This window comes from Triticum aestivum, chromosome 4A (assembly GCF_018294505.1).
Source record: "Triticum aestivum cultivar Chinese Spring chromosome 4A, IWGSC CS RefSeq v2.1, whole genome shotgun sequence".
NCBI lineage: Eukaryota > Viridiplantae > Streptophyta > Magnoliopsida > Poales > Poaceae > Triticum > Triticum aestivum.
Window position 1 is genome coordinate 606156191 of NC_057803.1, and position 14077 is coordinate 606170267.

Consider the following 14077-nt stretch of genomic DNA (forward strand, 5'->3'; position numbering starts at 1 on the left):
ACGGGCGCCAAGCCCGAACGACGCCTCTACATCGCCGCCCAGCAGTGCCGAAGCCGCGCCGACACAGCCTAGCACCGAAGCAGCTCCGACACCGCCGAGCCCGCGCACGCCGACTCCGCCAACGCCTGGAGCCGACCCCGCCGAGTGAATCATTGCGCACGCGAACTTGCGGCATGCGGCGCTTTATTTTTTGTAACGCCAGACTACGTTCGATTGCCGGATTTGTGGCATCTTTTGAGAGCGGGAACGACCAAGTTTAAATTTCCCGCATCCTGGGGCCGGCGCTTGGGGGCGTGACTGGGAGCTAGGTCGCCCGCAGGGGCCGAACTAGCGCCTGCACGCCCCCAGGCCGCTCTATTTAGGCGTCTTGGGAGGCCGAACGGCTGAAGATGCCCTTAGCTAGCTACCTAGCAAGAGGATAATTGATGAGAAAAATGGGTGAGGGTGACTTGAGTAGTGAGCATTGTCAATCATTCTTTGTCTATTGTGTTGGTTGTGGATAGTACTTGGTTGGTTTCTGCCGGCCTATCCTCCACAGCACCAGGTCCCGGCCACTAGTGCTGGTTCCACGGTGGTGCATCCACGTGCCTGAATTGGCCACCTCACACGCACACCCATGCAGCCAAGATGCAAATTGCAGAGGGAAAGAGAGGACAGATGGACATGGATGTGAATGGATCGACCTCACTTGTCCCCTTCCCAACTTTTCCGATGGTTGGGGAGGCCACATCCATCGTCAATCCTCTCATCTTTTTGCAGTTCAATCAATCAATCATGTTGTTGTTGTTGCTGCTGTGGATCCAAATCATGTCAAACCCCAAATGGAAATGGGCATCCCTCCCCAGAAATGGGAACAGAGGATACATAAACAGCACAAGTAGAATGAAAGTCAGCCAAGCACGAACACAAGAACATAAAAGTATTTTTGCATACATACTCCAGCCATACGGGCCACAGAATGATATACGAGATCTAGTTGATTAATCCATCCAAGATATCTAAAGTATTTACAAAGTATATATATACGGATGATGAATATCTATGTTTGGTTGGATGGTAATGGATATATAGTCTAGAGTCTGATGTGTGTGTGTGTGTGTTTGTCAACTAATCTTGGGTTGGTGGTTGGTGGTGAGTTGATCCGGCCGCCGGCCGGCTAGCGGGAGATGTCCGGCTTGGGCGGCGAGCAGGCCATGGTGTCCACGGACGACTCCCAGCTGAGCTTCACGCCTCCGCCGTCGTGGTGCGCCGGCGAGTAGTCCTCCAGCGCCGCCAGCAGCTCGCCGGGCGTGGGCGCGGCCACGATGATGCGCCTTGCCGCCGGCGACACGAACCCCTCGTCCACCGCCCTGTCGATGAAGTCCAGCAGCGAGTCGTAGTAGCCCTCCACGTTCAGCAGGCCCACCGGCTTGTCGTGGATGCCGAGCTGCGCCCAGGTGATGACCTCCAGCAGCTCCTCCAGCGTGCCATAGCCGCCGGGGAGCGCCACGAAGGCGTCGGCGCGGCGGGCCATCTCGGCCTTGCGCTGGTGCATGCCGGACACGGCCTTCACCTCCTCCCCGCCGGGCGTCTCGCCGATGAGCTCCCGCGGGAGGACCGACCGGGGCACCACGCCCGTGACGCGCCCGCCGCCGCCGTGCACCGCGCGGGACACCAGGCCCATGAGCCCGACGCTGCCGCCGCCGTACACGAGGTCGATGCCGCGCTCCACCAGCTGCTGCCCGAGCTGCACGGCGGCCAGCTGGTACGCCGGCTTCCTCCCCGGGCTGCTCCCGCAGAACACGCACACCCGCCGGAACCGCGACGGCAGCTTCTTGCTGCCGTTGCTCGACGGCGCAGGCTTGGGCGACGTGGCCAGCGCCACCGTGGTCGTGGACGTCGGCGCCTCCTCCAGCTGCTCCATGTCTATCTGCCTCTCTCGGTCGATCGACGGTGGCAGAGAATCTAGCTAGGGGAATGTATGGGTGTGTTTGGTTTGAGCCCCAACTAGCCCCACCAAAATATTGGTATGACTAAAGCAAGGGCATGACCAAAATTTTGGAAAGATGGTGTTGTTTGGTTTATAGCCATTGTACATGCCAATTTTTACGGCAAAGTTGCTCGACTTCCGTTTGGTTTGGAGTCAACTGAGTTTATGTATGGCAACATGTATTGGGTTAGTGACATGTATTGGGTTAGTGCTTGGTTTGATTCTAGTTTATCAATGATATAGGCTGCTAAAAGAGTGAGACGCATAAAGGACTATGGGCCGTTCCACAAAGAAAAAGAAGGGATTATAAGGTCAACGAGACTAAAGTCCACGGCATTGAAAACACGATTAGGAAACAAATCGTTGCAATTGTTATTAGGGTTGCTTTGGATTACGGAGGCAGTACCAGCATGCATGGCGTGCATGGAGCGACTCTCACGCAGAAAAAGGGCTGCAGTTAATTAGGGAGGCAAACACCCAATTTAATCAGGTAGATTTGCGATAGCGCGCGAAGGTTTAGATTCAGTTAGCGTTTATTTGGCCGGATAATTCGCCTGTCATTCCAATACAGCGTATTCACGTACGGAAGAGCGGGCGTCGAACTCGCCAATTTATTGGCGAATGTTTTCCGCGCCGACGACAAGCCAAAGAATTGGCGAAAATAACATGGGAAGGTCCAGGGCGTGGTGGGCGAGCCAAAATTTTGGCCCCAGTCCAAACGATAGCCAAATCATGCGGGCACGCCAATTTTTTGGTATGGTCATCGTTGGCTGTGAACCAAATACACCCTATATGTGCCGGCCGGGAGGGGGAGGAGAGGTAGCCCGGCCGGTGTGGGCACGTATATATAGCCTACTGTTGTGTTGCGTTGCGTTGCGTTGGTCTTGGTCTTCTTCCTCCTCCTCCTAGCTGCTTGGATAGTAGGGACTATATAATAATTAGTATCTCTTAATCTTCATCTACTATAGTTGATTGATTAACAATTTGTTGCTAATTAAGCTGTGGGCATTAGCTATTGTTGGCTGGAGAGAAGATTCTGGGCGATCTCCTCTCGTGGCTTCGTCTACCTTCTCTCCTCCGAGTCAACCAGTTTGATTATATCAATCTCTCATGTGCTATACATGTTCCTACTTGCATATTAACAAAGCCATTTGTTAGTTCTTTGTAACGCAAACGCAAATGCTCATACATACGCACATACATTTATATTACTATTAATAATGTACGCACGCACACCTGACCCCTGTGAACAAAGACATTAGTTAGTTTCTTCTTCCAAATCCATGAAGCAACTGATCTCTTTAGCTGTTCATCTTCATCTACTACCAATGCAAGGAATGAAGAGATACGGAGCACGTACTACATCTTATCTGTATAAATCTACCTGCCGTTGTTTGGTCCAGGGACGGACACGAGGGTGCTGGATAAACGTGTACGTACGTACACACACATGCGTCTGTGTACACAGGTAGTGCACTTAAGACTCTGAGGTGGCGCCGGTGGTCCCACATGTCCACTTGTGCCAGTACCACTCCACCTGTCCACATGTGGACCCATCATTTTCACTAATTTAATCCACGGCATGGGCCGACTATTATCTGTACATTTCTCCACAACTTCTATTTATTTTTTTTGTAAAATTTGTCACCATCCACTCGTTGAAGCGCCTTCAATGGTTAACGGTTTAGCGGGAAAACCAGAAGATTAGCCACTGGATTGCTTTCACCGACATGTCGATTATAAGGTCCCATTGAATTGTCACGATAGTAGCTCACTACATAGGACATGATCCTGAGGTGCGAGAAGGAAGATCCCTGATCTAGACCAACGGTTGTGCAGCCCAACCGGGCAAAGCCGGCTCTTTGCCGGTAGCTCCTTATCCCTTGGGTGCTTCTTGTCTGGCTCTTGCCTTCATTGTCCCTCACATATGACTCCCCCTCATCGCACTACTATACTTGTCATCTATCTATCTCCTTCTTCGTCCATTTGGCAAAACCAAGAAACATGGGATGTTGACAAGTGAGAAGTTCGCTGCCGAACATTTTGCTGAATGACAAACTACGACGATATGTGTCAACAAGTTGGGCTGGTGTTTCCTTTCTTCCCGGGAAAGAATGAAAGGCTCCTAGGCGTTCAGGATTTGTCTACCTCCCGCCGTCGGCGCCACCGATCTACCTCGTCTCGTGTGGCCTTAGGACCATGGAAACATGGTGGATCCTGGCCCTTGCCGGTGGGAGGGTTCCATCTTCAATTTAGGTGTTTTTTTTGTTTTTTCTGGGTTTGTGTCCTGCTCGCGAAGGCGAGTCGGCAACAACTCTCTGAAGATAGAATAAGGTTCTCCCCGCCCCGTGTCTCGACAATGCGTCTTGCGTCGTCGGAGGGCGTGTGGAGGTGTGTCTTCGACGGAACTCACGGGATTCGGTCGGTGTTTGTTTTCAGTGGATTTGTGTGGATCTATTCTTCGTTTGTCTGCGTTCATGTGTTTACAGGCCGGATCCTTCTGATATATGATTCTATTCATCGGTGGCGGTTGTTGTTCTGGTGCGCTGGTCCATTGTGGCCTCAGTACAACGACTTTCCGACTATGTACTGTAACAAGGTATGCCTGGCTCCGATGAGGGAGGGGCGATGACGGCAGCGCGCCTTCGGCTCGCTCCTCCACTGCTTGTAGTCGTCGTTAGATGGTCTACGGACATGGATGTAATTTTTATTACTTCTCATTCTTCTTTATACTGCCATGATGTTTGATGAATAGATCCAAACTTTTTCCTAAAAGAAATACCAAATTACGATGGTGGAGATGTTAGTAGAGAAGCAAGGAGCGGAGTCGAGAATTTGCACGAGCATAGGGTTGCCGAACTTGCACTTAACCAGGGGCATGTTCTTAATTAAAAGAACCAAATAATAATGCTTAATTACGCATAGTGCTGTATCCATCAGGTGCAAAAAATTTCCACGCTACTTTCCGGCGATTGGATGGACGAATTTTAACCAGACAAGAAAAGGTCGACAGCCTCGACTGTCCTGTCTTGATGTGGTACACTGCCATGCAGGGCGAGTCAAGCCCAGCTGTGGGTCCCAATTTTTTTACACAGGAAAATACTAGCATGTGCTCCGACAGGCCAAACAGTTAGTGAGAAAGAATGAAAAGAAAGAAATAAAAAAAAGTTGGAGCTGAGCTGAGCTGCAGCTGTAGAGGGGACATTCTACTGCAGCTCAATTATTTGGGTGTCTAGAAATACTAACATACTAAAAAGCCGGGACACGTGGCACACTCCCAATGGGATCCCAGTGTACCGTCCCAGAACTCACTATCCAATCGATGTAAGCCATGATGTCACTCCTCTCCCTCTCTTTTCAGTTCTCGATCTGCTGATGTCGTGGGGGAATCGGGCCAAATTACGCGGTTTCCCTCTTGCTGTTTTCTATACAATCTATCTACTAGGACAACATAAATTATAACCTTAATCATGCATGCTAAACAAGTTTTCCCATAATTTCTGCAAATTATGTGTATATACAAGCCGGTCTCCGTCAATTACAGGCGTAAGTACGTGTGCTTAGGGAGGCGTGGAACACGAACATGTGGTTGTAGAAGATTTGTTAATCATACGGGAGTTCGATCTTAGGTGATGGAAGCACAGATATGATCTTAGTGTTGCAAAAACACAGTCACTAATTGGTGGACGGTTTTGTCGGAGGGATTGTTTTCATTTCGGTGCTTGCCAAATGCATGACAGGTTGTTGAGAAATCTATGAAAAGAACATGAGTAAATCATCTGTTTTTACTTGTAATTTATGCATACAGACCGACTCTTCGTCGGTTCTAGACGTCTGGCTGTAAAGATTGTTAATCGTGGGTGCCTGATTTTGGGTGCTGCAAGCATGATCTCCAGCTAGGTCCCATTTGTATCTGGAAAACCCAGTCACTAATCGGTGGACGGTTAGCGATGTCGTCATCTATGGTAATAATAACAATCAAAACATCGTGCTTTGTCGGAGGAACTGTTTTAGTTGTGCTCTCGCAGGACGCGTGATGTATTGTTAATCATATGTGCCACAGTAATTAATGAACTAAACCCGGTCAGATAGCAAGGCACCATATATTATCTTAATGGATCCCTCGTCAAAGATCCCATTCCTGCTGGTGTCTTTCGACGATTACTGCTCGATGCGTACTACCCCTGATAAAGGAGCTAGATATATAGTTGGATTAATCAGCTCAATAATGCAAACAACCTGGCTAGTAGTGGCCTATGCGATCCACACACTTGGATACATGGTTAATATCCTTCTTCTTTTCTGTAGAGGTGGAGACGATTAAGGAGCAGAATGACATAGACGAATGGCACATCAAAGTCAGCTATATGTGTTGCTAGCTACTCCCTCCGTTCCGATTTACTCGTCGTGGTTTTAGTTCAAATTTGAACTAAAACCACGACGAGTAAATCAGAACAGAGGGAGTAGAAGCGATCGTTAGAGATGAATGGAGAGGCAATCCAACATGCATGGATCCATCCCATCAAGAACCTCAGTATATTCATTCTGTCGATCCAGGAAAAGGGATCCAAATAAAAACGACCACTCATATATTAAGAGCTAGCATATCCAACAACATCTAGATTAAAAACAAAGAAGCAAACAGTTGGATTTAAAATGTGGTGTGAGAGAGGACATAGGCCCATGGGAACAGGATCGATCCTTAGTGTCGACCTCTTGTTAATTATGCATATGGACCGGGTCTCCGTCGATTCTAGACGGTTGACTGTAAAGATTGTTAGTCGTGGGTGCCTGATCTTGGATGATGGAAGCTTGATCTCTGGCCAGCTAGCTCCCATTTGTATTGGCAAATCCAGTCACCAACTAGTGGACGGTTAGCGATGTCGTCGTCTATGGCAATAACAATAACACCATCGTGCTTTGTCGGAGGAACTGCTTTAGTTCTGAGCTCGCGGGACGCGTGATGTGTTGTTAATCATATGTGTGACAGTCATTAATGGGCTAAAACCCGGTCGGATAGCAAGGCAACACTGCTTAGTTAATTCAACTGCTTGTCAAAGATTCCATTCCTGCTGGTGCCTGAGATGATTACTATAGAGGAGCTAACTAGTGGGATTAATCAGCTCAATAATGCAACAACCTGGCCTACGCAATCCAGACACTTGAATTCTCCTTTAGATAGACAGAGACGATCAAGGAGTAGAGCAACGTTGGATGGATCAAAGTCAGCTAAATTCATGGCTACAAGATGGCAGAGAAGGGAGGGCAATCCAACATGAGTCCATCCCATCAAGAATATCTTCGTGTATTCTCCCATCCAAGGGAATGGGAACCGAATAATAACGACCCTTCATATGCAAGAGCTAGAATCTCCAACAACATTTAGATTTAGATTTATCTTAATAAACAAACATTTTGATTTAAAATTGTGCGAGTGAGAACATACACCCATTCCATGGGATCCCGGTGCATCGCTCCACTGGCATCAATCTCCCCATCCAATCGGCGTCATAAAGTTGTGATGTCACTCCTCTCCCTATTTCCCTCTTGTCGTTCTGATCTAATTTATCTATAGGACATACATAAATAATCCTTGATAAAACACACATGTTGAACAAGTTTGTTTCAATCTACTTTGTTTTGCAAATTATGTATATACATGAGCCGATCTCTGTCAATTCTAGACGTATCTATATATGCTTATGAGGGGCATCTAACACGGATCTAAAATATAAAGCTGTCAAAGTTATTAATCGTGGGCGCCTGGTCTTAGGTGATGGAAGACGACCTCCGGTCCGCTCCCATTTGTATTTGGGAAATTCAGTCACCAATTGTTGGACCGTTAGTGATGTCATCATCTATGGTGGTAATAAAAGTAATAAACACCTTAATGCAACCATGCATATGAAGGTTGTCGTCATCTGTTTTCACATTCATACGAACGCTAGGGTCTAGAGCACATGACTGTGGTCGCATAGGCTGAAACGTTGTGATCAAAAGGTGCACACTAGTTTTTTTTTCGAAAAGGGGGGTCTCCCTGGCCTCTGCATCAAAACAATGCATACGGCCATCTTATTAATAAAAAAAGGCAAAAGTGCCAACAAGGTTCCACAATCTCCAGGTAAACAAAAGAATAAAAAGAAATGCAGCTCACACAGAGCTACAGACGGCTAGATATACAAACTAGCCCAAAAAAGAAGCCACAACCGGCTGGCTAACAATAGATAGGGAAACTAATTGCCTATCCTATTACATGACCGCCATCCAAACCGGTTGAAGATATCCCGAGCGACCATCTCCCAACGGATAGATCCAGTAACCAAATGCTCCCTGGCCTCCATCGGAGTGAGTAGCGACCACGAACGGATCAGTGTCGTAGCTCGGAAAATAACCTGCAAGAAATGAATCCGTGATGTTCTGTTAAAAACCAAATCATTTCTGCAATTCCAGATAGTCCATAACAAAGCGCAAACTCCAACCCGAATATGTCTTGCGAGAACAGGCCCAACCCCATTAAGCCATGTCCCAAATAAAGCATTGACAGAAGTCGGTGGAGTAAGATTTAAAGCAATATGGATCGTCCACGAAAGAACTCTAGCCAACGGGCAATCAAAGAATAAATGCTGAATCGTCTCATCCCGATCACAGAAACTACACCTAGTAGGTCCTGTCCAATTGCGTTTAATCAAGTTATCCTTTGTTAAAATAACTTGTTTATGGACAAACCACATAAACACTTTTATTTTTAAAGGCACCTTGACAGCCCAAACAAACTTGGAAGTTGGAATAGCAGTTGAATTAATAACATCAATATACATTGATTTAACTGTAAATACTCCAGAACTAGTCAACTTCCAACGCAATATATCGGGTCGGTGAGAAAGTTGAACCTCCATCAGTCTCCTAACTAGATGAATCCATTCTTCCCAACGATTGCCCGCTAGCGACCGTCGAAACTGAATATTAAGGTGCACACTAGTTTGTGGCGTGATTATCTCTTCTCACTTTCTACGTGACGCTGCAAAACTGTTGTGACGTTATGAAATTATCCTGGTGGGGAGCCTCCCCTAAAAGCTTGAAACACCGAGAAGTTTTGTCGGAGAAAATTCTTTAATTGTGTGTGCGTGATGTGTTGTCCATCATATGTGCCTTCAATTGTAATGAATGACCTAGTTAAGCTCGGCCAGGTCTCAAGGCACCATACCTTGATGAACTAAGCAATTCCTCGTCAACGATTCCATTCATGCTGGTGTCTTTGATGATTACGGGATCTGTACAGCTCCTAGTGGGATTAATCAGCTGAATAATGCAATAACCTGGCCAGTAGTGGCCTCGGCAAAAGGCAATCCAAGCACTCAGATAATGGCCATCCCTTTTCCTTTGTTGGACAGTTAGAAAGAGGGCATGCAACATGGATCAAGGTCAAACGAGCTAGCACAAGGGGCGGACAAAGGGGGAGCGAAATGCCACAAATTTTGATGGATGGATGCTGATCCATGAAAGGGAGATGGAACAAATAATGTGAAGGAACAAATAATGTAAGGAGAGATAGTGAAGGTCCTTTTTACATCAGCGACCTTAATAAGTTTGTAAGAATGGACTTAGTTGCCTTATTTTTTTTATTTTTCGAGGGGACCTCAGTGGCTAATTTTGTTTTCAGGAAAAAAAATTGAGTGAAATATTGTTTTCAGGAATGAAAGTAGTCGTTGGATGAGCTGATCCGCGGGCCCATCATGCCGTGGGCTCATAAGGTGGGCCATGACCATACCATGGTGGCCCACACCAAGATGGGCGAGGCCGGCCCGGAAACCTCGAAGAGGCAGGCTTCCCATCATTTCCTCTCAACAAAAAAAAAAGTATTTCCGAGAGAAGAATCGGGAGAAGTGACCGATGGAGAAAGACACGGCGGCGGCGGCGACGAGGGTCTGCCGGCGGTGCAAAGCGAAGTACTCGCCGTCGGGAAACACGCCGCAGTCCTGCAGGTTCCACCCCTCATACTTCGTCTGCCGCCGCCACGACGACCAGAAGAGGTAGCCACTCCGATCCCCACTCTTCCATCACCAATCCGCTAGATCGGCCTGGCGATTGACCACGGCGACGGCTGTGCAGGTACTACGAGCTCAAGGAGGGCGACCCGCCGTACGCCGCCAAGTTCTACGACTGCTGCGGCGCCGAGGACCCCGCCACCGCAGGCTGCGCCACCGGATTCCACCTCTCCTACGACGACCCCGAGTGATTAGCCAACCAACTACTAGTACGCTTGCTTGTTCATCTCCTCTGAAGCAAACGCAGTGTTCTGTTACTTTGTACAATCAGCAGAGCAAACACCCTGTTAGTCATCTGGATTGTGTGTATAAATCAGGGTTCAGAATATAATCCGACCCTGTAGTATCAGTGTTCAGAATAAAATCGTCAGAATGAATTCTGGCTGCGAGCAATAATTCAGATAAGGAGCGTTTGCATTAATTCATAACAAATTTGCTTGTCTCCAGATGTCTGAAACCTGTAAGAAAATTCTCTAGTGAAGGAATTGCGTGTGTGCGCAGTATAGTGTGCCATGAATGAAAGGCTAAAATCCTTTCCTTTTTTGTTTGACAACCTTTGCACAGACTAAATTCTGGCCGTCAGAAATCCTAGTCCTGTTTGAATAAACATGATGAATTGGATTCAGAGCTAAGAATGGGATGTGGCAAGAGAGTTTGTCTGAAGAAGTTTGAACCATGTATAATATTTTTGCAGTGAAAAGTCTGAACCCTATACATTGTTTCTCTAGTGAAGAAACTGCATTTGCGCCCAGTGTAGTCTATCGAATGAAAGAATCGAGCCTTGCTTTGTGTGTGCACTGGTTAATTCAGTCATTGACAAACACACTCCTGCAACAGGGGCCTTGGTGTGGCCCCTGGCATTAATTATTAATAACAAATCAACTTTACATATATCCAAACCCTAGTCTACAACACAATCCACAAATATGTACTGTATATGTGAACTATATGAGTACAATACTGTAACAACATTGATACATGGTAAAATCTGCACACTCAAATGATAGCAAATGGAGAACCAAAGCAAGCTAGTGAGTGGTCTCAGCTTCTGCGCCTTTTTCTCTTGTCCAGGAAGCCCAGGTTAGAACCACTTGCACATATACCCGGTCATACAAGCTGTCGCAAACCGAGTACCAATAAACTGTCCATTTTCTCTTGAACAGGAAGGTGCAGAAGACCGCCCAGATACCCATTACATATCCAGAACCCATAGCGATGAAAAACGATGCCAGGTCATTTAAATCACCATGGTGTTCTGGAGTAGATGGAATTGGCTCTGGTTGCGGACATTTACGCGAGATAGGTGGACTGCAGAGGCCTGGGTTGCCAACATAAATATATTCTGGGTCCTCAAGTGTCCGCAGTTGATCTCCTGATGGCACCTCTCCTGTCAGGTTGTTATATGACAGGTTCAAGCGGCTTAATGATGTAAGAGCCGACAAGCTTGCAGGGATTTCACCAGACAGCCTATTGTGCGATAGGTCCAGCGACTCCACTTGCGCCAAGGCGCCAATATTTTCCGGAATTTTTCCACTGAAGATGTTCCATGATAGGTTCAGGCTCTTCAATTCAACAAGCGCGCTGATATCTTTGGGAATATCACCAATAAGATTATTACATGATAAATCAAGGTTCACCATGTATATGACCTCTCCTGTATATAATCTCTCTTGACCTTTTGTGACAACCGTGAAATTCTCGGTATAGGTGACCAATTCATTAGGGCCATGCTCCCATTCATCATTGAAGCCAAAAGCACGATGTAATGCATCACCACCATCATCATAATTATCTCTTGTTGCTATCATCCCTTTGCAGTTAACAATAGATTTTGGTATGTTACCAGTTATATTATTGTAGGCAAGGTCCAAATACTGAAGCTTGACTAGCTTCGTCAGCTCCTCTGGAATGTGACCACAGAACATGTTTGATCGTAGTCGTAAGAAAGCCAACTGTGGCAATTTCTCCTGAATCCATGTTGGCAAAGTTCCAACGAAATGGTTGTGTGCAAGATCAAGAAAGACGAGTTCTTGGCAGTGTTGGAGAAATGAAGGAAATTCACCGGAGAGATTGTTGTTTCTTAAGCTTAGATTAAGAATACTCATACTGGTCATGTTTGTTGTGGATGTATTAGTAGAGCAATCAGGAATTGGTCCATTTAGCTTATTCCCGGAGATATCCACTAGTATTAGTGATCTCATTTTGCAAAATGAAGAGGGAATGGTGCCAGATATGGAGTTATCAAATAAAACTAGTTTCATTAGATTCGGCGTTCCAAAATCTAATGGTAGTGGTCCATCTAATTTATTTCTACTAAGATCCAAGTCACTTAGACTAATGGGAAGCTTAGGTATTGTGCCATTGAACTGGTTAGAACCAAGATCAATTGCGGTTGCTCCCATAAATTCTATTGTAGATGGAAGAGAACCACTAATTTTGTTATGTCCCATTTTTAGAGTGTACAATGTAGAAGCTGTTATCCAAAACCAATCTGGAACCGTGTCAGATATGCTCATGTTTGAGATATCAAGATTGTCTAGACTAGTTAGCCATCGAAGCCACGGTGGAAATTTAGGCCCGAGAAGGCATGACCGAATTTCAATATTTGTTAGACTTGAAGGAGGAACCCATGTCGAATTCACTGTCAGGGTTAAGGAATTATCAGAGAGCCACAACCACTCCAAGCTTTCTAGTCCTGATAAATGACCTTCATGTATGAAACCATCCAAGTTGTTGTAGCCCAGGTCTAGGTAAGTTATCTTTGTGAGCTCTCCTATCCAGAGTGGCATAGGACCAATGAGCTTGTTACGACTGATATCAAGGTAGATCAAATTGTTTAACGGTTCTAGTTTGGTTGGTAGTCTCCCTGTCAAGTTGCTGGAAGCTAGAGACAAGTATGTCAACTTATTCCATGAACAACTAGGCAAACGCTGGAAGAATTTTGTTATACTTCCATTGATGTTGGTTTCATGTACAAAGAACTCTTCCAAGCTACATATGTTCTTCAGGTTTGATGGTATCATGCCAACTAGGTTATTCGATGATAAATCAAACTTTACTATGGAAGTCATATTACCAATCTCGTCCGGAAATTGGCCATAGAAACCATTCGATGAGATATATAGATACTTGAGGCTAGTCAAATCCCAAAACCAGTTGCGTGCGATATGTGTATGGAAGCCATTGGCGGAAAGGTCTAGGGTTTCGAGAAAAGTCAGATTTGAAAGCTGAAGTGAAGCAGAGCTAGTTCTAAGATTGCAATTGATAAGATGAAGAACCTTTAGAGATGGAAGCATGTTCACCACCGGAAGCCAGTGAACAATTGCACTGAGGTTCGTGCCGCTCAGGTCCAGGTGCACAAGGGAAGTTAACTGTGACAACCAGGTGATATCCATAGAGTATGTGCCATTGAAATATTCCGAGTTGACATTTAAGTATTGTAAGTTGGAGAGATTACCCAGCTGCGGTGGTATCCTTCCTATGAAGCTTAAACTCGATAGGTCGATGTATCTCAACTTGTGGAGAGAGCCCAAGAACTCCGGCACTTGCACCCCATAGAACCCATTGCAGCTAAGATCAAGATACTGTAGATGTCGTAGACCAAGCAAAGAGGAGCTGATGTTGCCTCCTAGCACTTGCGTCCACGCATCGCTGTTGGGGTCACAACCATGGCCCTGGAGATCGAGCTTGACGACATGGCTGTTTCTGGTGCTGCAGTGGACGCCCTTCCATTTGCAACACTCATCACCCTTCCATGATGAAAGGAGGTATGCAGGGTCGGAGAGGCCTGCTTTGAAGCCGAGAAGCGCGGACCTCTCACTAGCGGTACAGCTTGTGACCGTATGGTTTGGATGTATGTGAGAAGATGGCTGTACAAAGCTCTTGCCTATGGTGAACAAGAGAAGTGCACCAAATATCACTATGTGGATGGAGAGTAGAACCTTGTCCATTGGTGCTTTTGCAATGGATCTATGTTCTTCCTGCTATACGATGCAAACTCCGTTTCTTTAAGTATAGTGTAACTGAGATTCCTGCGACACTGACCTGACAGAAATGTGACTAC

At 46.3% G+C, this 14077-nt stretch overlaps 3 protein-coding genes across 3 annotated transcripts; 1 reads left to right on the forward strand and 2 right to left on the reverse strand.

Moving 5' to 3' along the window:
• Nucleotides 1-908: 908 nt before the first annotated feature.
• LOC123087481 (probable cytokinin riboside 5'-monophosphate phosphoribohydrolase LOGL5) lies at nucleotides 909-2048 on the reverse strand. The gene has a single exon (XM_044509497.1). The coding sequence runs from the start codon at nucleotides 1901-1903 to the stop codon at nucleotides 1157-1159; it is 747 nt and encodes a 248-aa protein (XP_044365432.1). The 5' UTR covers nucleotides 1904-2048; the 3' UTR covers nucleotides 909-1156.
• A 7724-nt stretch (nucleotides 2049-9772) lies between these two features.
• LOC123087484 (uncharacterized) lies at nucleotides 9773-10564 on the forward strand. The gene is made up of 2 exons (XM_044509499.1): nucleotides 9773-9999; nucleotides 10079-10564. The coding sequence occupies exons 1-2, from the start codon at nucleotides 9860-9862 to the stop codon at nucleotides 10203-10205; spliced, it is 267 nt and encodes an 88-aa protein (XP_044365434.1). The 5' UTR covers nucleotides 9773-9859; the 3' UTR covers nucleotides 10206-10564.
• A 478-nt stretch (nucleotides 10565-11042) lies between these two features.
• On the reverse strand, nucleotides 11043-14077 carry LOC123087483 (receptor-like protein EIX1). Its single transcript, XM_044509498.1, has one exon. The coding sequence runs from the start codon at nucleotides 13962-13964 to the stop codon at nucleotides 11043-11045; it is 2922 nt and encodes a 973-aa protein (XP_044365433.1). The 5' UTR covers nucleotides 13965-14077.

Bases quoted from the DNA above. Each gene is read 5' to 3' on its own strand.
- LOC123087481 (XM_044509497.1), bottom strand. From the start codon at position 1,903: ATGGAGCAGCTGGAGGAGGCGCCGACGTCCACGACCACGGTGGCGCTG.
- LOC123087484 (XM_044509499.1), top strand. From the start codon at position 9,860: ATGGAGAAAGACACGGCGGCGGCGGCGACGAGGGTCTGCCGGCGGTGC. The intron at 10,000-10,078 runs GTAGCCACTCCG...ACGGCTGTGCAG, and splicing joins CGCCACGACGACCAGAAGAG to GTACTACGAGCTCAAGGAGG.
- LOC123087483 (XM_044509498.1), bottom strand. From the start codon at position 13,964: ATGGACAAGGTTCTACTCTCCATCCACATAGTGATATTTGGTGCACTT.